A 23,323-nucleotide genomic window follows, 5' to 3' on the forward strand; every position below is an offset into this window, starting at 1 on the left:
CTTTGTGCAAAGTTGAGAATGAGACTAGTGCAAATGTGAATGTTTTACTAAAACATGTAAATGTACTTCCCTGTATTAATAGGTCTTACATACGCTTTGTAGCATGATTGTATCAGAACAGCATCTAACGTTTGTGATTTTGGTTTTTCATCTGGTTCTTCAACTGGTTGCTAGGAGACCAGCACCAGAGAAGCCTGTTTGCCTGGTGGCTTGGAGCCTTGGGGGAGACGTTCTCTCAAAGGAAATTCGACAAAATTAACTGTTTCCATTGGTGTAGGATGATATTGTATAAGTCAGCAGTCTAGGGGTCGCTCATAAAACAACCCTGGTAAAAACTATTTCTTTTGTGGAAGTAAATTAATTTTAGATTATTAAATCTAGAAAATTGTTGGGTTGTTACAGATATAATGCCCAGTACCATTCATAAAGGCAGAAGCTGGACAAAATGAGCCCATACTTTGATATGCCTAAACTCCTAAACTGATCAACAGTATTACAGTAAATCCATGGTTTGTCAAAGCTGCACCCTTTTGAGGTCCATGAATCGAGACTGTCCTGGTGAAATTGCGAGACTTGGAAGGTGTGCCTTTCCTGTTGAGACATTTTATATTAACAGTGCAATCAACATTGTCAGTTAAGCTGGCCACACACATAGCGATATTTTACCCGATCTGGCCGATTCCGACACATTGGAACGACAGATTGTGTAAAATATGGCCAAATCGTGAGTAAATCATGAGTCCCCGCTGGTCGCACATCGCATCTTCAGATCTGCCGTGCAGTAGGGCAGATCTGACAATCTAGGAGGCGATGCACTGTGAAAGTCTGCCTGCAGGAGAGATCGTATGAAGATTGGACACCAAATTGTGTGCAGATCGTGTGCAGAGCTGCCAGGGAGAGTTTCAAGGGCAATCGTACACAAATCTACACATAGGCAGATGGTGTGCAGATCGCCATGTGTGTAGCCACCTTTAGTATTTCAGCATGGTTTCAGTACAATAATAGGTCTGCATAACCTGGAGGCAGCCATTTTGGGTGCTGAACCAAAAGTCATTCAGTGAAATCACTTGTGTTCAAAGTGGAATGGAGAACAAGAGTCCAGGTGACTATGGAGACTATTTATCAAGCAGTGAAAAGTGTGGAGTAGTGGACCAGTGGAGAAGTTGCCCATAGCAACCAATCAGCTCCTACCTATTATTTTATAGACTGTACTTGATAAATGCTACTTGAAAGCTGATTGGTTGCTATGGGCAACGTCTCCGCTGGTTCACTTCTCCACACTTTTCACTGCTTGATAAATAGACCCCTGTATGGGTTAGGGATGAAGTGGTCAGCAGGAGTGGAGGTCACTGTATGATCAGAGTGGAGTGGACAGCAGGAGTGGAGGTCACTGTATGTGATCAGAGTGGAGTGGACAGCAGGAGTGGAGGTAACTGTATGTGATCAGAGTGGAGTGGACAGCAGGAGTGGAGGTCACTGTATGTGATCAGAGTGGAGTGGACAGCAGGAGTGGAGGTAACTGTATGTGATCAGAGTGGAGTGGACAGCAGGAGTGGAGGTAACTGTATGTGATCAGACTGGAGTGGACAGCAGGAATGGAGGTCACTGTATGTGATCAGAGAGAAGTGGACAGCAGGAGTGGAGGTCACTGTATGTGATCAGATAGGAGTGGACAGCAGGAGTGAAGGTTACTGTATGTGATCAGAGAGGAGTGGACAGCAGGAGTGGAGGTCACTGTATGTGATCAGAGAGGAGTGGACAGCAGGAGTGGAGGTAACTGTATGTGATCAGAGTGGACAATAGGAGTGGAGGTCACTGTATGTGATCAGAGAGGAGTGGACAGCAGGAGTAGAGGTCACTGTATGTGATCAGAGAGGAGTGGACAGCAGGAGTGGAGGTCACTGTATGTGATCAGAGAGGAGTGGACAGCAGGAGTGGAGGTCACTGTATGTGATCAGGGTGGAGTGGACAGCAGGAGTGGAGGTCACTGTATGTGATCAGAGTGGAGTAGACAGCAGGAGTGGAAGTTACTGTATGTGATCAGAGTGGACAGCAGGAGTGAAGGTCTCTGTATGTGATCAGAGAGGAGTGGACAGCAGGAGTGGAGGTCACTGTATGTGATCAGAGTGGAGTAGACAGCAGGAGTGGAAGTTACTGTATGTGATCAGAGTGGGCAGCAGGAGTGGAGGTCACTGTATGTGATCAGAGAGGAGTGGACAGCAGGAGTGGAGGTCACTGTATGTGATCAGAGTGGAGTGGACAGCAGGAGTGGAGGTCACTGTATGTGATCAGAGTGGAGTAGACCGCAGGAGTGGAAGTTACTGTATGTGATCAGAGTGGACAGCAGGAGTGAAGGTCTCTGTATGTGATCAGAGAGGAGTGGACAGCAGGAGTGGAGGTCACTGTATGTGATCAGAGTGGAGTAGACAGCAGGAGTGGAAGTTACTGTATGTGATCAGAGTGGGCAGCAGGAGTGGAGGTCACTGTATGTGATCAGAGAGGAGTGGACAGCAGGAGTGGAGGTCACTGTATGTGATCAGAGTGGAGTGGACAGCAAGAGTGGAGGTCACTGTATGTGATCAGAGTGGAGTGGACAGCAGGAGTGGAGGTCACTGTATGTGATCAGAGTGGAGTGGACAGCAGGAGTGGAGGTCACTGTATGTGATCAGAGTGGAGTAGACAGCAGGAGTGGAAGTTACTGTATGTGATCAGAGTGGACAGCAGGAGTGAAGGTCTCTGTATGTGATCAGAGAGGAGTGGACAGCAGGAGTGAAGGTCACTGTATGTGATCAGAGTGGAGTGGACAGCAGGAGTGGAGGTCACTGTATGTGATCAGAGTGGAGTGGACAGCAGGAGTGGAGGTCACTGTATGTGATCAGAGTGGAGTGGACAGCAGGAGTGAAGGTCACTGTATGTGATCAGAGTGGAGTGGACAGCAGGAGTGGAGGTCACTGTATGTGATCACAGTGGAGTGGACAGCAGGAGTGGAGGTCACTGTATGTGATCAGAGAGGAGTGGACAGCAGGAGTGGAGGTCACTGTAAGTGATCAGAGTGGAGTGGACAGCAGGAGTGGAGGTCACTGTGATCAGAGTGTAGTGGACAGCAGGAGTGGATGTCACTGTATGTGATCAGAGTGGAGTGGACAGCAGGAGTGGAGGTCACTGTATGTGATCAGTGGAGTGGACAGCAGGAGTTGGAGTCATTGATATGTATTGTTCTTTTTCAGCTCTTTGGAATCAATACGAGAACGCAACTGTAACATTTAGGACCTCTTTCAGAGTCTCTCGCAAGCACGGTGTGCTTGCAAGCGGCCCGATGGTTTTGCGAACGAGCATGCGCTAACTACTCTGTGCAAGCGCAGCCTGCTCGCTCGCCCAGCATAAACAGCCCAGTGAAATTAGTGACAGTTGAGGCCGTTTGTGGGTGGTAACAGGGGCAGGTCACTAATAACGGGGGAGTGGAGGTGCGAACACAGGCGTGCCTGAGTGTTTCAATGCCGTTTTTAAGGCGTGCATAATTAACAGGCAGCATCATAGTACACGTCACATGCTTGTTTTTTACACTGAAGTCCTCGCAGTGCTTGCGGCAGGGTAAGGCAACCACAAGCGCTGTGAACGCTACCGATGGTGCTCGATGTACCAATGTTTTAATACACTTCCTGGAGATGCCGTGCGCAAGTGGGCGTGTCAACATAAGCTAATGGGTGTCAGCATACACAGAGCGATCGCTCGCACAGCCAAAGTGGGTGTGCTTATGCTTTGGCGAGCGATCGCTTCCCATGGCGTCACTTTGAAGAATTTGCATACGCTGGATGCAAGTGAGCATATATAATATTTATAATAACATTGTAAAGTATCATATAATTATAGGATAAATGCTGTACATATTGCTTCCCTGCTGTTTCCTTTGCCCGGGCATAAGTTTGCATAAGTGGAAGCAGCCTATCTGCATATAGGGGCTGGTTCCGAGTCAGATGCAAGAGGAAATACGGACAGAGGGCCTGATTCAGCAGCGATCGCAAATGCAACTACGTACGCAGATCGAACCATTGCGCATGCGTATAAGCTGCGCTGCACGCACAGAGGAATCCATCACAGGCTGTGAGCATTCGAGGGTGGTGATGGCGGGTGGTCTGAAAAACGCAGACGTGCCTGTCCATTTGAACGCCGTTGCTTGCGCGTGCATAAATTAGCCACTGCGATTGCATACACAGCTTGAGAGCCCACTGCGTACGAAGAGACTTGCAGTGTCTTCGGCTGGTCAGACCTGGTGTAAATGCTGCGTGGCTGGCCGATGTACGTCGATGGTACCGATGATTCTACTGCATAGGGCTCCACAGGATACCTTGGGGGTATAGGCGATGGCGGTAGTTATCAGGCACCTTCAGGGTTTTAAAAAAACGACATCTCCCAGGATGCACTGCGGATCCCTCTCCTATACCCCGTCCCCGGGCCAAGGAACCTCAGTTTCGTATGTGCCCGGCACGGAGTCGGGTCACTGCTTAGAGGGGGGCTCTTCAGCCCCTGAAGATTTATGCTGTGAGTAAATAGCATGGACAGTCCAATAGGACGTCCGTGCTATAATTCCTACACCCCGCCGGCGCTAGGATGCCGGCACTGATCCAGAGATCCTAGCGGGATTCCGGGACCTCAGCTAGCGGAGGCCCCGGAGGATCCCTGCACTGTGGCCGGATCTACGGGGACTTAAGGTAAGCGGCGGGTACCCACGGTGGGGACCCGCCAATGCACAGTCTGTTGGTCCCCAGGGTAGGGAGCTCCCTGGGGACGGCCCACATTGAGTCATGCGCACCCACTGGACCACCAGGGACTTTGGGCCAGAGCTGTAGCGGAGCTCTGGCGTCCCAGGGGTTAATTGCAGGCCAGGGGAGAGCGCCTTCCCTGTCAAACAGCCGATGCCTCCCCCGCTGCTCACAGCGCCTTTCCACAGGGATCTGGCGGGCTGTGACAGCGCACCTCAACCGGGCCCGCCTCCTCTCAGGAGCTCTAGGAGTAACACAAAACGTGAGTGCCATCCCACCTCTGAGACAGCCGCAACGCCCCGCCAGTCCAACACTTCTAGAAAATAGGGACACTACAGAGGGCACACGGGTATTGTGCTGGCCTAGCTGGTGTTAAGTGACCTGGGCCTAATGCCCAGGGTCATATCCAGGGGCTCTGGCCTTCTACCTTCCTATCAACGATGAAATCTTGCCATTACCTGCAACTCGCAGGCTGTTATATTTGGGCCTATAACTTGCTAGTTAAATTACTACAGATGTGTCCTCATACATCTAGCCTCAATACGCCACATAGCACGACTTGCCTGGAGTGAGTGAGCCGCCAGGTCCGGTGCTAGCGTCTGGCATCTTTTTTTTTTTTTCTGAAACTGCGTCTAAGTCGCAATGCGGTGTGGCTAGGATGCACCAGCAGACTGCTGATTCATTTGATATATGACCCTTGTATAACCATGTGCACCTGAGTCTTTATATGAACCACAACGGAATCATATACAAAATTAGAGACTCAGGACCGGATTCAGTCCCGCTCGCTAGGATGCGTTCGCTCGTAGTTGGACGATTTTCGCATTCTGCGCATGCATCACAGTGTGTGTACGCGAACTAGTGCAAGAGATTGGGAAGCGTTCGCTCGCTGCACAAAGACAGCCCAGCAGAGTGAGTGACAGGAGAAGCCGTTTGTGGGTGGTAACAGGGGCTGGCCATTAAAAATGGGGGGAGTGGAGGTGCGAACGCAGGCGTGCCTGAGCATCTCAACGTCGTTTCAGAGGCGTGCCTAATTTAGAGACAGCATCATAGTGCACGTCACCTGGCTTGTTTTTACACTGAAGTGCTCAAAGTCCTTGCGGTACGGTATGGTCAGCCTCAAGCCCTGCGATCGCATCCGATGGCACCCGATGTACCGATGGTTGCATATACTTCCTGGAGATGAAATGCGCAAGTGTGCGTCTTAAGACAGGCTTTTGGGCGTCTGCATACACAAAGCAATCGCACGCCAAGACATAGGCCCGTATTCAATTTGAGGTGAAAAGTCTGGACTTTTCGCCTGCTGGACTTTTCGCCTCCTTTGCCTATTTTCCAGGCGGAAAAGAATTGCACGCGTGCCTGCTATTCCCCGTATTCAATTCCAAAGTAGGCAAAATCGGGAACCGGCGAAAAATGGGTACTAGCATATTTTTAAGTCCATAAACTAATTTTTAAAAAATTCTGAAAAAAAGCACCTGCCGCTAATAGCCTATTCTAGAAAACACCTGCCGCATATTTACAGTATACTCCTGAACCTATTTCACTATTTTTAAACACTGTTCCCTTTTTTTTTTTTTTTTTTTTACACCCCAAAATGTAAAATAATTTATTTGGGGTGACCCGATTTTTTTCCCCCCACATTTCGTTTTAAGGGGGCATTCCCAAGGGTGCAGGTTTTTTTTTTAAGCCTGCACCCCTAAACCCCAATTCTGCACTTTTTTCCCCTGCTAAAGGCAAGCAACAAATTATCCCTGTTTTTTGACATTCACTTTTCGCACCATCTACGAATTTTTTTTTTAATTTTTGGGAAATGTGCCTGGGACCCCCCTAAAGATGTCCAGACATGGGGGATCACTATGGGTACCCCCATTTTTGCCTGCTGAACGAAGTCGGGGTTTGTAATAGCCGCGGCAGGTACATATTTGCGTCTATGAAGCCCTTCTTCATAGACGCAAATGAAGAATAGCACTTAGATTTTTTTTTTGGTTAAAATTACTATTCCTTTCAAATTTGGGGTACATGAAAATGGGGGTAAGCATATTTTTAAGCCCTAAATTTATTTTTCAAAATTCTGCAAAAATACACCTGGCACTAGTTCCTGCCGCAACACCTGCCGCATACTTCCGAACCCCTCTAGAATCTATGACGGTACTTTAGGATGTGTTCCCAATTTTTTTTTTTTTACCCCAAAAATGTAAACATTTTTTAGGGGTGTCCCGATTTTTTATTTAATTTTTTTTACATTTTTTAGCACAGAATGTTTTTTGGGGTCATTTCCAAGGGTGCAGGCTATTTTTTTTAAGCCTGCACCCCTAAACCCCAATGCTGCACTGTTCTTCGCCAGCTAAAGGCTGGTGAAAACTTATCCCCGTTTTTTTTCACAGACTTTTCAAAATGGCGAAAAGTCTTTGAGATTGAATACGGGGATAATTGAAACATGCGAAAATAACGTCATTGGCGATAATTTATCGCCGATTTCGACTTTTCGCAGCCTAATTGAATACCCCACATAGTGAGTGTGCTAATGCCTTGACGTGTGATCGCCTGCCTTTGCTGAATTTGCATATGCTGGGTGCGAGCGTACGCATCTAGCGAGCGGGTCTGAATCAAGTCCTCAGTCACACACAGATATACTAGTGTTGCATTGCGACTTAGATGCTTTTCCGGCAATAAAAAGATGCCAAAAAAGACACCTGGCACTAAGCAGAGTCTCACGGGACCTGGCGAGCCGTGAGGGGCTTTGTAGCGCGACTGCAGCAAAGATGTATTAGGACCCATTTATTTATTATTTATTAGCAGTTATTTTTATAGCACACACATATTCCACAGCGCTTTACAGAGAGAATATTTGGCCATTCACATCAGTCTCTGCCCCAGTGGAGCTTACAATCTATGGGGGTCATTCAGACCCGCTCGTGAGCAGCAGTACGCTCGCAAGCGGGTCGATGTCCCCCACTGCGCATGCGCAGGACGGAGGGAGCTCCGTCGTGCGCATGCGCGAGACCCGGAGAGCGATGGGCTCTCCATCGCTCCGGGTCTCGCACCAAAGGGGGCGTGCTGTCGATGTTGATTGACAGCACGCCCCCTTTGGTGGGCGTGCCTGCCAGACGGGGGCATTCCCATGGGAACGCCTACCGTCTCCAGCCGGCCCCACTGACATCACTAGTGATGTCAGTGGGAGTGATTTTGGCTCTGATAGAGCCAAAATCACTCCAGGGCTTGCGGCAGCGAGACCCTACCGCAGGGTCTCCGTCGCATGCCCGATGGTCGCGATGGTCAAGACCATCGCGACCATCATCATGGACGCTCGCTATAGCTGTGGGTGGTAACCCACAGCTATGCGAGCGTCCATGAGGACGCTCCAAAAAAAGGTAGGAGGGCCCTGATTCAGAGCGAGCGCTCTGGTCAGAGCGTTCAGCTCTGAATCAGGCCCAATGTTCCCTATCACATGCACACACATACACACTAGGGTTAATTTTTTTTGGGAGCCAATTAGCCTACTAGTATATTTTTGGAGTGAGGGAGGAAACCGGAGTACCCGGAGGAAACCCACGCAAGCACAACTCCACACAGGTAGGTCCGTTAAGATCTGGAGATTTCGGCGAACCTACGACCTCAGTAACCATTACACTGCCTGTGCATCTGTATTTAACAAACTAAACAAGTCTATACATGGTCTGTTGAAATAATAGACATTTCAAAAGCAATTGTCCTATCTTATGACTCTTCTGTATATTGATAGTGTCAGTGACAAATGGGTGTGGCAAAGTGACACAGGGGCACGGCTTTGATCTGCCACGTCTCCTTTTTTTGTCATTCTGAGAGTGTGCCCAGCTCTCCCCGTGCTGCTCGGCTGTCTCCAGCCTTTCCCGGCACAGTTTAGATGCTGTGTGTATCTAGAGAGTGCCCCCCCCTACTGGACACTACGACCCAGGGGTGGGACAGCGGGACAGTGCCCCAAAAAATGGGACACATAAAATCGGGACAGTTTGGGATTATGAGTTAAGGTTTTTGCTTGCTTAAGTGGTTTCCCCAGTTCATTAAACCCAAACTTAGATAGTAATGGCAGTACCAATTATGGGCCTGATTCAGAGCCACTCGTAAGCGGCAGCTCGTTCGCTCCGAGCGATGTTTGCCCAACTGCGCATGCGTACGGATCGTTATACGCATGCGCGAACCAGTCAGTGCGGTCGAAATTCATGTGCTCGCAAAATAGCGAATGCCTGCTAATTTGAGTGACAGAATGAGGCGTATGTGGGTGGTAACAGGGGAAGGTGCTTGAAAACGGGGAGTGGAAATCCGATCGCAGGCGTGCTTAAAGGTCAAAACTGGTGTTTTAAGGGAGTGCATAATTAATCCAGCAGCGTCATTGACAACGTCACTCGGTTGTTTTATAGTCAGAACTGCTCGCAAAATAGTGGTTGAAAAAACCAACCACAAGAATAGCGAGCAGTTCATACGCTGGTCGATGTACTCGATTAATCTAATGAATAGCGGACATGACGTATGGTGCGAGCGGCCAGGGGGCGTATGTTTCAAATTTACGTTCGCATGTTTTTCTCGCTCGTTCAGACTTAGAGGCGTGAACAGACCGCAAAGTGCGAACGGTTCATTTGAATAGCCACCCCTTTTTAGAAAACGAACGACCGCAGGTAGCGAGCGGCTCTGAATGAGGGCCTATGTTCATAATATAGCTTTGTACCTTAGCATGCGCCTGGCTTGTAACAGTCAATTATCGTTGGTTGGTTGGTTGGTTGGAATGAAAATCTGGTAATGAATGAGAGCAAATGACAATCGGCAATTTGCTCCCAAACACCTGAAAACATATTATTTATTATTATTACCAGTTATTTTATATAGCGCACACATATTCCGCAGCGCTTCACAGAGAATATCTTACCATTCACATCTGTCCCTGCCCCAGTGGAGCTTACAATCTATGGCCCTCATTCAGAGCCGTACGCTCTGAGCAGAGCGCACGCTCTGAATGAGGGCCGGGCTCCATTTTCATGGAGCGTCCTCCTGGACGCTCGTATAGCTGTGGGTCACCACCCACAGGCTATACGAGCGTGCTTTGTGATGGCCGCGATGGTCGAGACCATCACGACCATCGAAATTGCGAGCCGGAGCCTGCGGTTGAGGTTTTCAACCGCAAGCTCCGGAGTGATGTCAGTGGGCCGGCTTCTGACGGGAGGCGTTCCCGTGGGAACGCCCCCGTCAGGGAGGCAGGCCCCCGGCACGCCCACCAAAGGGGGCGTGCTGTCAATCAACATTGACAGCACGCCCCCTTTGATCGGACACAACGAGCAAAGGACTTTCCTTCGCTCGTCGCGTCTGGCGCATGCGCACGACGGAGCTCCCTCCGTCGTGCGCATGCTCAGTCCATAACATCGACCCACTTGCGAGCGGACAGCCGCTCGCGAGTGGGTCTGAATCAGGCCCTATATTCCCTACCACATGCTCACAAACATACACACTATGGTCAATTTTATGTGGAAACAATTAACCTACCAGGATATTTTTGGCGTGTGGGAGGAAACCGGAGTACCCGGAGGAAACCCACGCAAGCACAGGGAGAATATACAAACTCCACACAGTTAGGGCCGTAGTGGGTATCGAACCCATGACCTCAGTGCTGTGAGGCAGTAACGTTAACCTAGGTCGTTCAGGCAAGTTGGTTAAATCTGTCTTTCGTCTGTTTACCAGTGTTTGGGAGCAAATAGCTGATTGTCATTTGCTCCCATGGGGATGCAATGGGGAAACCGGCTGACGTGATCCCGACGGCCAGCTTCCCGACTGCTTTATCCCGGCGTGGGTTAAATGACGCGCCTGTCATTTTCCCGATGCCGGGAGGCAGGCTCCCGGCATCCTGATCGTAGTGATGTCGGGCGCCGCGACCGGACAGCTGCGGGGGGGGGGGGGAGGGTTAGATTTAGGGCTCCCGGGGGGGACATAGGGTTAGGCAACCCCCCAGGAGGGTTAGAGTTAGGCTAGGGGGAGGGAGGGTTAGGGTTAGGCACCCCCGGGGGGGACTCAGACCTGGGCCCCCCGGGGGACTTAGGTTTAGGCAGCGGGGAAGGGGGGGTTTGGGTTAGGCACTTAGAGGGAGGATTAGGGTTAGGCACCCCTAAGGAGGGTTAGGGGGGTTAGGTTAGGTTAGTTTTTACTTACCTCAGGACGTTCGGGATTTCCAGCGCTGTCGGGCTGTCGCTGCCGGGATCTGTTCAGCTGTCGGGCTGCTGCTGCCGAATGGCCATACCGATTCTGATTCACATGGGAACGCCTCCGTTTGGGCAGCCACTCCCCCGGCCAGCCCACAGAAGGGGGCGTGCTGTTACTCAACATCGACATCTCCTGTATTCAAGTATTCAGTTAATTCGCTGATCTCCTGTATTCAGTGCATACGCTGATCTCCTGTGTTCAAGTATTCAGTACATACCACAGTCTTCTGTGTTCAAGTATTCAGTCCTAGCTGATCCTTTGTCTCCTAGCTATTTAGTTTTCACGCTGACCTCTAGTGTTATTTCATTCCCAAGGTTCCCAGTGCTAATTCATTCTAATAGAGTTCCGTCCTACCTGCCACTCCTAGGTACCAGAGGGCCGCAACCAGCTCACTTGGTGCTGCAAAACCCATATCCCAACTGGAAGGGTCACTGGTGAAGACCACCAAGTGAGTTAGACTCCGCGCCTCTGGGCAGTTCTAGCCAAACCTGGGTTTGGCCGCAATAGGGAGACCTAGTACTGTCACTTACCTGGTTGTTCCTTAACCCCCTGGCTTTTGTCTTCTCCTGAGGAACGTCCCATATGGTTCCTGACACCTGTATGGTTATGGATATTGCATTTTCATCTTGGATTAACCTGTCCTGTAAGGACAGTGAGTGTGTACGAATCATTGCTCATAGTGACCAATAGATCGTTATTTTGAGGTCTGCTTAAACTGGATGTACAGTATATCCACTCAGGGATAGAATCCGTAGCATTAACCATATTGTTCCCCCGGCTTCAAATTGACCGATAATGTTTTCAGCTGACAATGAGAACGGGGACAGTGTTCTGTTAAACATTACATGCCGACTTGCTAATAATGCTTTACCGTCATGTTTAAAGTTCTAAAACTGATAAGATCAGAATGATTACAATTGCAATATTGTCATGTCGGCATGCCGAGTTCGACATAAGAGTATTGTCAGCTTTATGAATGTTGAAAATACATACGGAACCGTGTTGTGAATATCGTAGCTTATGTAGTGTAACTTTAACACACATACTTGTCCGCATACCTCCTATATACCTCCTATATACCTCCTATATGCCCTGATTTTGGCAGTTCTGACTCAACAAAGGCCATGAATTTATTATAATGCGGACAAATCTGGCCATGGTTTGGGCAGGTCATGGCTTATTTTATACCAATTTTACTGTTTAAAATATTGGGCCGTATGCCTTTTGAGTGTTGCATATTACACTTTCTACTTCAGGGTCCATAGGGGGTCCACAGGGTTGACCTTGGGGTATAGGTTGGGAACCAAATCCGGGCACCACGTAGTTAAAGCTTTTAGCTCCCAGGATGCACTTGGGTCCACTCTCCCTATAACCCCACCCCCAAGCCAGAGGCACCTCAGTTTAAGTTGTGCCCGGCCGGAGTCGGGTCACCGTTTAGTGCAGTGGGGAGCTGATTAGCAGCCCCTAAGCTTTATTTTTTCTAAAGGACAGAGTTTTTTATTTTTCCTTTGGATTCTTCAGAGCGGCAGCGTCAGACTGTCCATAGGACGTCTAAGCTGCCGCTCCGTCACCCCGCTGGCGCTGAGACGCCAGTACAGATCTGGGGATCTCAGCGGGACCCCAGAGTCTGTACTAGCCGGACTCTGCGGGCGCCCAGGACTGCTGCCGGATCCACGGGGAGCAGGTAAGGTCGCGGATCACCGCTTGCGGTGATCCGCGCATTTGAAATGCAGTCCTGTGCCTCCGGTCTCTGGGGACAGACCGGAGGCGCCGGCAGTGGCGGCGGGCCCCCCATACCCCGTGTGTCCACTAGACCACCAGGGACTTAGTGTTCGGTGCAGGGAGCCGGCGTCCCGGGGGTTAATAGCCGGCCAGGGGAGGAAGCTTTCCCTGTTACAGCGGCTCCTCCCCTCAGCTCAGCGCACCTTTCAGTATCTATAGTCTGGTGTCGCTGAGCTGCTTCCTCCGCGGGCCACGCTTCCTCTGAGGTCTCCAGCGGCCATTTTATCTCTGTGGTGCAGCAGAAATCTCTCAGGATGGCAGTTGGTCCAGTCCCCCTGCGTACCTCACCATCAGGTCAGTGTACACAGCGCTGTAGCCTTCCCAGACACTGAATCTGGGTAAGTTGCATGCAGTGTAATAGTGCAGTATATTATATGACATGTTTATGTATATATGTATATATCTGCATTGTATGTGACTTATGCTAGTGCTGACTGTATTCTCTCACCTGTCAGTGTATATCTATCCCTTTCCTTATCTGCCCTAATACAGCTGTACTTGGGGTGGTTCTGAGACCTCACATTATATACTTGTTAATATTTGTGAGGTTTGTCACATACTGTTGCGTGCTGCACGTTGCCATATTTTGAGTGGAACTGTGTGTTGCATACGCTGAAAATGGGTCCCTGCAGCTAATTTTTAGTATCAGTCAGGACCAGTATAGCGCTGCTTGATCAAGAGCGTTATGCTGCACCCATTTTTACTATCCTGCAAGCCATGTGCTGCAGGTGTTAGTGCGGAGGATTTAACTCTTAAAGGGTTCTGTATGTGGCGTCATCGGGTGCCGGCCCCTTTCACGACCCCCTTGGGCGGTTTGTTTTCTCGGGATCCTCTTAATTGCGGATCGCCGGGCGGGCCCCATTGTTGTACCTCACTTGGGGTTACTTCACCATACTACCCCTTTTTCATCTCAGGGTATCTCGCAGTTTCTTGCACTCTTCCCCAGTGACACAGACTACCGCTCCCTACAGGGGTTTTTCGAGTATATGAATTCCCCCTGGTGCCACAATAGTCTGTCATGCCCCTTGCAGGGATTACCACAACAGCCACACTGGGTGGATGTCGTTTTTCTATGAAACGCAAATTGGCGTGGTTGACGCCCTGTGGTTACTTCCCACTTGGCTCTACCGTGAACTGGATACTGTTTTGGGCTCTTTCCCTCTTACACGGGGGGAAGCCTATCTCAAGTATTATTATCCCTGCTTTGGGCTGGAGGCAGGTCCATTCTGGTTAGAGTGAATGTTGACCTGCACCTGTATCATACACCCTCAGTATGGCGTGCCTTCTGGTTCCCTGTTGCTGACTAGCGGGTGGATCGCATGGCGGGACTCTGGCTGTTGCCAGATATGAGGTATTACAACAGTGTTTGGTCTCCTGTCCCAAATTCCCTGAGGGTCATCATGAGCCCCTCCTGGGGTGGATGGGCATGTTACTCGTCTGATTACAGACGTTACTACGCCTCCCATTCCTGCGTGGTCGGATTCTTCTGATCCGTAGGTGGTAACTCTGCCTGAAATCAGTATACTCGCTTTCAGGGGTTGTTACCCATCCTACCATGGCTATAGCATGGTTGGTTAATACTATTACATACTGAGCTGATGCATTTGTAATGTTTTTTCCCCTCCAACACGTCTGGGGTTCAAATGTATTTGGTCGCTCTCGTAATATATGCAGTTGTCATAGGTGGACATGCCTATATTGGATACCAGCTCCTAACTTTCAGAGTTCCGGCTGCGACGGTATCCTCCGTAATACCCTACGGCTGCGCTCTGGGAATGCAGAGGTGCAGATACCATCTATAGGGTATATCTTGTTGGGTCCTGACCTTGACAGTGGCAGTACAAATTTCCCGCCTTCAGCTATGCTCACTATAGGGCCTCAGACTATTAAGTCTTTTTGTCCTCTGGGTCAGCCTAAAGGTCTGTTTCTTCATAGACTGTCGGCCTTTACAAGGGCCGACATATCCAGTTCCGAACAGGCCTGGACTGCCAGCCGATCCTGCTTCTGAACCTACGGATATATCGTCAGCCTGACGAGACAGGCCTACCACTGGGAGATGGCGATTTTCTCAGTTTGCCCGGTACTAGTGTCTAGTTGCCGCGGCTACGTGGGTAGGAGGGTACGCACTCTCTTTGCTCAGGCGGCCTATTTCCATGTGATGGTACTCAGGCCCTTATTCGGAACAGGGCCTTACAAATCCAGAAAGCTATACAGTTGTTGCGGTAAGCGGAGCTAATTGGGCCATCCCCACTTTCTCAGCGAGGGACTGGTTGTTCTGCTTTCTTTCTGGTGCGGTGGCTGAATGGTCCTCTTTGGCCTATTCTCTGTCTCATTTCCCTGAACCAGTTCCTAAAGCTACCTGGGCTCAGGAGGCAATCCCTATGCTCCATCATACTATGTTTGGAACCTGGGGACTTTATGGTATCACTGGAGATACAGGACGCGTGCCTACGGGTACTTACAGAGACCTTACCTCAGCATGGACTGAGGTTTGCTGTATCACAGCACTTACGATTTTTCGGGCTCTGCCTGTTGAGACTGCTCTCAGCCCCACAGGGGTTTACCAGCGTTTTGGATTTTCTGACAGTTCTTCTGTTCAGTATATCCCAATGCTCCTGTACCTGGATGGCCTCCTGCTCTTAGCAGGATCACCGGGGTACTTTACAGCCGGGTCAGGTTGACTGTGGCTTCTTCAGGGTGCAGACGTTTAATCAATGGGGAAAAAGTCCTCCCTGCATCCCTTTCTGGGTATTCTTCACCTAGGAGCCCTGCTGGATTCTCAGAATCTGAGAATTCTTCTGGCGTAAGACGGCATCTCCACTCTTCCATTAGGAGTACATGGATGTCTGCGCAGTCGACATATGTCTTTACACTCTGGGATGCATGGTCCACTATTCAGTGTCTGCCTTTGGAAGGGTGGAATGGGCTTAGTTCCATTCCAGGCCTTTCCATAATTGGCTTATCTCCAGATGGAACAAGTTTTTTCTGTCTGATCACTGTTCAAACGATGATGCTCTCCCCGGAGGCAAGTCGGTCCCTTTTCGGGTGACTATGGCCATCTCGTCCAGGGTATTCTTTGCTAAGGACAGTGTCTGGTTCGCATCCATTTCAGTGCAGTTGGATGTCTGTCGATTCCACCCTGTCAATTAACTTGTTGGAACTTTAGCCTGTCTTGGGCCTTCACTCTGGCATAGCCCTTGTTTCCCGGTGAACCTGAAAAAGTTCAGTCCGACAGGGTCAGAACAGTGGCTTTCTTTTTAGCAATACTGTTCGTTGGGTGGCAATGTCAGGTATGTCATACATTCGGACATTGTCTAAGGGTCTCCTCCCGACCATCTCGACAGTGTTCATTTCAGGTGCTCTCCATTGGGAAGCGGGAGTCCTCAGCCGTCACGACGTGCATCCAGGGGACTAGTCTCTTCCCCAAGAGAGGTTTCATCTCCTGGTGAGCAGGGGGGGGGGGTCCTCCTGAGGTGACCCTCATGGCCTTCTGACTCTATCACACTATGGTGTTACAGTCCAACTCTGGGGATTCTGAAGCAACCTTCAGTGACTCTTTGTCGGTGAAGTGGTTCTTCCAATTTGCGTACCTGTGTTCTCCGGTCTCCATTCTTCCTCGAGGGAAGTGTTTCAATCGAGACGGAGATGCTTTCCTGCTGGTGGCTCCTGATTGCCCCAGATGTCAGGGGTACTTGGTTTTTCGGAGTCTCTCCATCGATACTCCATTCCTGATGCTTCACTGCCCAGACCTGTTGTCTCAGGGTCCTGGGGTTTGCCTTGGACCTGGGTAGTTTGTCTTTGACTGCGTCCCTACAGTGGTCTTACGGCTTCCCTGGCTTTGTCATCGTTGGAATGATTAGAGCACATGGATCAGCTTTTGCTGGGACCTACCACAAACTGTGGCAGCCATAATTCTTATGGTATTATACCTGTCGATATGATCCTCTGGGGTCCAGGATTTCCAGATATTCTGGCATTCCTTCCGGCTGGCTTGGGTTTCACCCTCGGCCTGGCCTTCCTGACAGTGCGGATCTCTACACTGTCAGTATGATTAAGATATGGAATTGCTCCGCTCTGATATCCAGTTCATCCTTTGGAGTGTTTTCTGGATTATGCCTCCATTTGTCCTCCCTAGGGACTCCTTGGGAGTTAGTAGTGGTTCTTCGTTAACTCCGGGGAAAGTTAATGGAACCGCTGGTTGTGATAGCCATTACATGGTCTATTGCTTTGGCTTTCTCTCTTTCTCTCAGGGAGTTTATATCACCCAGGTGAGTGTCGGAATTGGGAGCGTTCTCATGTGGCTCCCTCTTCTGGAGGGCATCTTGTCAGGGTGTGAGTTGCTCTCACCCTGTGTTTCTTCTTAGTGATTTTTAGGTTCCATATTATTCTGGAACTTATGGTGAGGCCATTCAGTCCCCAGTCCTCTCGGCTGGTGTGGCCTCATTGACTGTAGTCCGGCCTCTGTGGATTTATGTGATCCGTTAATCGGACTCCTTGTTGGTGGTCTGAAATTTCTGGTTTTAACAGGAAAGGATGGCCGGCCTATGGCCAAATGTTGGCTGGACGGCCTCGTATGTCTTCTTCAGGGGCCTACCCATGGGTAGGCCTTTCTGTTATTGATGCTTGTTTTTTCTCGGGCCATGTAACCCTCGTGGGTGGCTCGCTGTGGCGCCTTGGCTGTTTTGCCTTGCTAGATGGCCACGTGGTCTTCTGTCCACACCTTTTTAAGGTTCTAGGCATTGGTTTCCTTTGCCTCTCCGGATGCTTCCTTTTTGGCGGCGGATTCTCCTCTCAGCACAGGAGCGTCCCCTCCCTTGGTTGAACTGCTTTGGGACATCCCCAAGGTCAACCCTGTGGACCCCCTATGGACCCTGAAGTAGAAAACAAGAGATATGGTAAGAACTTACCTTTGTTATCTCTGTTTCTACGAAGTCCATAGGGTCCACAGGGCGCCCGCCCTGACGCACCTGGCTTCGAATGGGCTGTGTGGCTGGTCACCGGTTTTCCGTCTCCCATTTCTGTGAGTATGGTTATCGAGTGTTCCAGTTTTCTCTCTCTTTTTCTCTCCTCCTCCGGCCTTTGGCTACTTACAAACTGAGGTGCCTCTGGCTTGGGGGTGGGGTTATAGGGAGAGTGGACCCAAGTGCATCCTGGGAGCTAAAAGCTTTAACTGCGTGGTGCCCGGATTTGGTTCCCAACCTATACCCCAAGGTCAACCCTGTGGACCCTATGGACTTCGTAGAAACAGAGATAACAAAGGTAAGTTCTTACCATATCTCTTGTTTTTATAGGTTTATTGCCCCTACAAAGTAAATATGTACCTTTGGGCAGGTAAATGTAGAAGCCAAGTTCCTTTCCACTTCACGCATAAACACAAATAATCATTATTGTTATCATATATTTCTTTATTATCATTTATTTATAGGGTGCTACATAGTTTCCATAGCGCCATACAAAAGTAACAATAAGATAAATAAGATAAAGGCATCAAATAGACATTACAGGGGCAAAAGCCAAACAGAAAAAGTAAAAAAATAAATAAAATGAGATATAGGGCCCGATTCAGTAGCGTACGCAATAGCGATTCTGCTCACAGTTGATTGATTGTTTGCTATTTTGCGATTGCATTGCAATTATGGATGCACAAAGGAACCCATCGCAAAGTGAGTGACAGGCTGACAGCGTTTGGGGGTGGTGACGGGGGAGTGGTCGGAAAAACGAGGGTGTGCCTTTCCATTTGAACCCAGTTTCATGGGAGTGCATAAATGAGCCACTGCGATTGCATACGCAGCATGAGAGCTATCTGCAAGCAACGAGACTTGCAGTGTCTGTGGCTGGTCAGGCCTGGTGTAACTGTACATGACTGGCCGATGTGTGTCGATGGTACCGATGTATACGGAGTGCGAGTTTGAACGGATGAGAAAGCAGCAGTGGGCGTCTTTATGCTGGCTGAGCTGTGGCAGACATTATCATATTTTCGTAGCTATGTTGCGTGCGATTTCGCAGCTGCGATCACAATTGTGATCCGTACTAAATGAGGCCCATAGTTCCAAAGAGAAGCACCAGGTGATCCCTACCAGGAAAGGGCAGGCAGATGGGATCAGTGTCACTGACTGTATCTCTAGGTGGGGGCTAACAGTAGATCAGGAAAGTGCGGGGTAAGAGAGTGGAGGGCCTTGCTCGTGGGAGCTTACAGTCTAAAGGAATGGGGAGGGGGAGGTTTGAACTTGGAGGTGAACTGAGGAGGGAGAACAGCAGATGTGTGCTAAGAGGGAAAACATCAATGGATGTTTTACATACCCCATGGTAGTTTCCTGTTTATTTGACGTGCCAAATTTTAAAGGGATATTCACAAACATATATGAACAAGTTCCAATGATTAGACAGAGCTTGAAATATTCTTGACATCACTCTTATTATATACTAGCTGTCGCCCGCGGCTACGCCCACCTTGAAATTGCTTCTGTCGAAAAAAAAATTTACATGAGGTTTTCTAGTTGTATTGCCTTGTTTTCTAGTTGTATTCCTATTCACCCACCACTCACACCAATGTCATTGTATGCCCTGTACACAGACTGCTATGTAACCTATCCTATTCATCCACCACTCACACCAATGTCACTGTGTGCCCTGTGCACAGACTGCTATGTAGCCTATCCTATTCATCCACCACTCACACCAATGTCACTGTGTGCCCTGTGCACAGACTGCTATGTAGCCTATCCTATTTACCCACCACTCACACCAATGTCACTGTGTGCCCTGTGTACAGACTGCTATGTAGCCTCTCCTATTCACCCACCTCTCACACCAATGTCACTGTGTGCCCTATGCACAGACTGCTATGTAGCCTATCCTATTCACCCACCACTCACACCAATGTCACTGTGTGCCCTGTACACAGACTGCTATGTAGCCTATCCTATTCACCCACAACTCACACCAACGTCACTGTGTGCCCTGTGCACAGACTGCTATGTAGCCTATCCTATTCACCCACCACTCACACCAATGTCACTGTGTGTCCTGTACACAGACTGCTATGTAGCCTATCCTATTCATCCACCACTCACACCAATGTCACTGTGTGCCCTGTGCACAGACTGCTATGTAGCCTATCCTATTCACCAACCTCTCACACCAATGTCACTGTGTGCCCTGTGTACAGACTGCTATGTAGCCTCTCCTATTCACCCACCTCTCACACCAATGTCACTGTGTGCCCTATGCACAGACTGCTATGTAGCCTATCCTATTCACCCACCACTCACACCAATGTCACTGTGTGCACTGTGCACAGACTGCTATGTAGCCTATCCTATTCATCTACCACTCACACCAATGTCACTGTGTGCCCTGTACACAGACTGCTATGTAGCCTCTCCTATTCACCCACCACTCACACCAATGTCACTGTGTGCACTGTGCACAGACTGCTATGTAGCCTATCCTATTCATCCACCTATCACACCAATGTCACTGTGTGCCCTGTGCACATACTGCTATGTAGCCTATTTTATTCACCCACCACTCACACCTACGTCACTGTGTGCCCTGTGCACATACTGCTATGTAGCCTATCCTATTCATCCACCTCTCACACCAATGTCACTGTGTGCCCTGTACACAGACTGCTATGTAGCCTATCCTATTCATCCACCACTCACACCAATGTCACTGTGTGCCCTGTGCACAGACTGCTATGTAGCCTATCCTATTCATCCACCACTCACACCAATGTCACTGTGTGCCCTGTACACAGACTGCTATGTAGCCTATCCTATTCACCTACCACTCACACCAATGTCACTGTGTGCCCTGTGCACAGACTGCTATGTAGCCTATCCTATTCATCCACCACTCACACCAATGTGACTGTGTGCCCTGTGCACAGACTGCTATGTAGCCTCTCCTATTCATCCACCACTCACACCAATGTGACTGTGTGCCCTGTGCACAGACTGCTATGTAACCTATCCTATTCATCCACCACTCACACCAATGTCACTGTGTGCCCTGTGCACAGACTGCTATGTAACCTATCCTATTCACCCACCACTCACACCAATGTCACTGTGTGCCCTGTGCAGACTGCTATGTAACCTATCCTATTCACCCACCACTCACACCAATGTCACTGTGTGCCCTGTGCACAGACTGCTATGTAACCTATCCTATTCACCCACCACTCACACCAATGTCACTGTGTGCTCTGTGCTCAGACTGCTATGTAGCCTATCCTATTCACCCACCACTCACACCAATGTCACTGTGTGCCCTGTACACAGACTGCTATGTAACCTATCCTATTCATCCACCACTCACACCAATGTCACTGTGTACCCTGTGCACAGACTGCTATATAGCCTATCCTATTGAAGGGAACGTGGGCCCAATGTACCTCTCCCCCCACCCCTTACCGGCCGCGCGCATGCTGCCACAACTATCTCTTAAATTGATGATGTCAATAAATTTTGTTTTGGTAATTGCTCAGCTTTAACTTGACGGATGGAGAAGAAACAAAGTGCAGGTTATTTCTAGGAGTTCCCACTACTAAATGATGCTGTTTTCATGAAAATCGGTTCAGTAGTTTTTACGCCAACTTGGAAGAAACAGACAGGAACATCGTTCTTATTGTATCAGTAGAGATTAGTAGCTCTTTATGCTTATGTTCTTAGTTTTAGTTGTCCTTTCATTCCTAAGAACAGACAAGTGAGCAATTGTAGCATCTTGCAGTCTATAACGATGAGGTTGTCCTTATATCTTGATGTCTAACTCTTCCTCCTTTGCCTCCACAGTTTGCCTATGCCGTTTCAGTACTGAAAGAGTGCTCTAAACTGCGTCCTAAAGACCCGACCGTTCTGCTGCTCGCTGCCAAGGTCTGCATTGGGCCACTGCACTGGGTAAGTAAGCTGAAGTAATGATTCTTACATAATGCATTAAGCACAGCGGTATGGTGCCATAGTGTATAAAAATAGTTTCAGAAATCATGCCCCAGCATTTACAGCTGAAGGATTACTGAAACTGCATTTATTAAAAAAAAAAACCTGAATAAAATATCATGAAACAGCGTAAATATAATCTTGTAAGGGGACATTAAGAAATGAAAAGGATTTCCCATAACGGAACCTGTCAGACAGCAGCTTCAGCTGACTAATTAAGCTGATGTCGCGGCCTCGTTCGCTCAAGTTCCTGTATTTTTGTTAGAAAGTTTGGAGTCCCAGCATTTTAATGAGAGTATCTTTGATCCAGAATTGTAGTAGCATTAAAGCTAGAATAATAAGCAGCCCCTAATTGATTAATATGTAGCTAACTGGACTGTGTGTCCTAAATAATATTACTGCTGTATAAGTTGGCATTGTGATAAGTCTTATACAGGTCAAAGTTCTCCTGCGTTATTCTCAAGTGAGGATCCCCAAAAACACAAAGCAGAGCGAAAACAACAGTGTGCATGCGCACGAGAGAGCCGGCTCCGTCGTGCGGATACGCGTGACCAGGGTCTCGCTACAAAGGGGGCGTGCTGTCGATGGTGAGTGAAAGCACGCTCCCTTTGGTGGGCGTGCCGGGCCAGACGAAGGCGTGGCCAGACGAAGGCCAGATGAAGGCGTGGCTGGCCAGACAAAGGCGTTCCCATGGGAACGACTACCGTCTGGGGCCGGCCCCGCCTGCCGGAAGCACTCCAGGGCTTGCGGCAGGCGAGACCCTACCACAAGGGTCTCGTTGCAAGCTCGATGGTCTTGACCATCGCAACCATTTTTTTGGCCGCTCGCTATAGCTGTGGTCACCCACAGCTATGCGAGCGGCCAGGAGGCCGCTAAAAAAAAACAGAGAGACGGCCCTGATTCAGAGCGAGCACTCTATCAGAGCGTCCGGCTCTGAATCAGGGCCACTGTGTGGGAAAAAATGTTGTTGTGTAACTAATGTTAGTGGTAACACTCACCTTCTACATACATTCTACATTCTACATACATTCACACCATTAACAATGGATGAGACATTTTAGGTGCTCAACTATCCAGCAGCTAATTGACAGGCCCAATCCTTTCACCAAGGATCAACATTAAGACAAATAATCAGTTGGTGGTTGTGATTAACTTCCATTCAGTTGATGGTTGTATCTATCTTCTGGTCAGTTGATGGTTGTGATTACCTCACAGTTAGTTGGTAGTGATGATTACCTCCCAGTCAGTTAGTGGTTGTAATTACATCCCAGTCAGTTGGTGATTGTGATTACCTCCCAGTCAGTTGGTGATTGTGATTACCTCCCAGTCAGTTGGTGATTGTGATTACCTCCCAGTCAGTTGGTGGTTGTGATTATCTCCCAGTCAGTTGGTGGTTGTAATTATCTCCCAGTCAGTTGGTGGTTGTGATTAACTTCCAGTCAGTTGATTGTTGTGACTATCTTCTGGTCAGTTGATGGTTGTGATTACCTCACAGTTAGTTGATAGTTATGATTACCTCCCAGTCAGTCGGTGGTTGTGATTACCTCCTAGTTAGTCAGTGGTTGTGATTACCGCCTAGTCGGTCAGTGGTTGTGATTTACCTCTTGGTCAATTCTC

General features: G+C 49.0%; 1 protein-coding gene across 1 annotated transcript in view; it reads left to right on the forward strand.

Moving 5' to 3' along the window:
• TTC7A (tetratricopeptide repeat domain 7A) overlaps positions 1–23,323 on the forward strand; it is a 472,360-nt gene that overhangs the window by 180,786 nt on the left and 268,251 nt on the right. Inside the window, exon 11 of the mRNA XM_088450682.1 lies at positions 21,563–21,667. Within this exon, the coding sequence (XP_088306808.1) occupies positions 21,563–21,667 (105 nt within the window). The remainder of the gene's footprint in view (positions 1–21,562; positions 21,668–23,323) is intronic.

This window comes from Taudactylus pleione, unplaced genomic scaffold (genome assembly GCF_031769625.1).
Source record: "Taudactylus pleione unplaced genomic scaffold, aTauple2 ptg000522l, whole genome shotgun sequence".
NCBI classification, from domain to species: domain Eukaryota; kingdom Metazoa; phylum Chordata; class Amphibia; order Anura; family Myobatrachidae; genus Taudactylus; species Taudactylus pleione.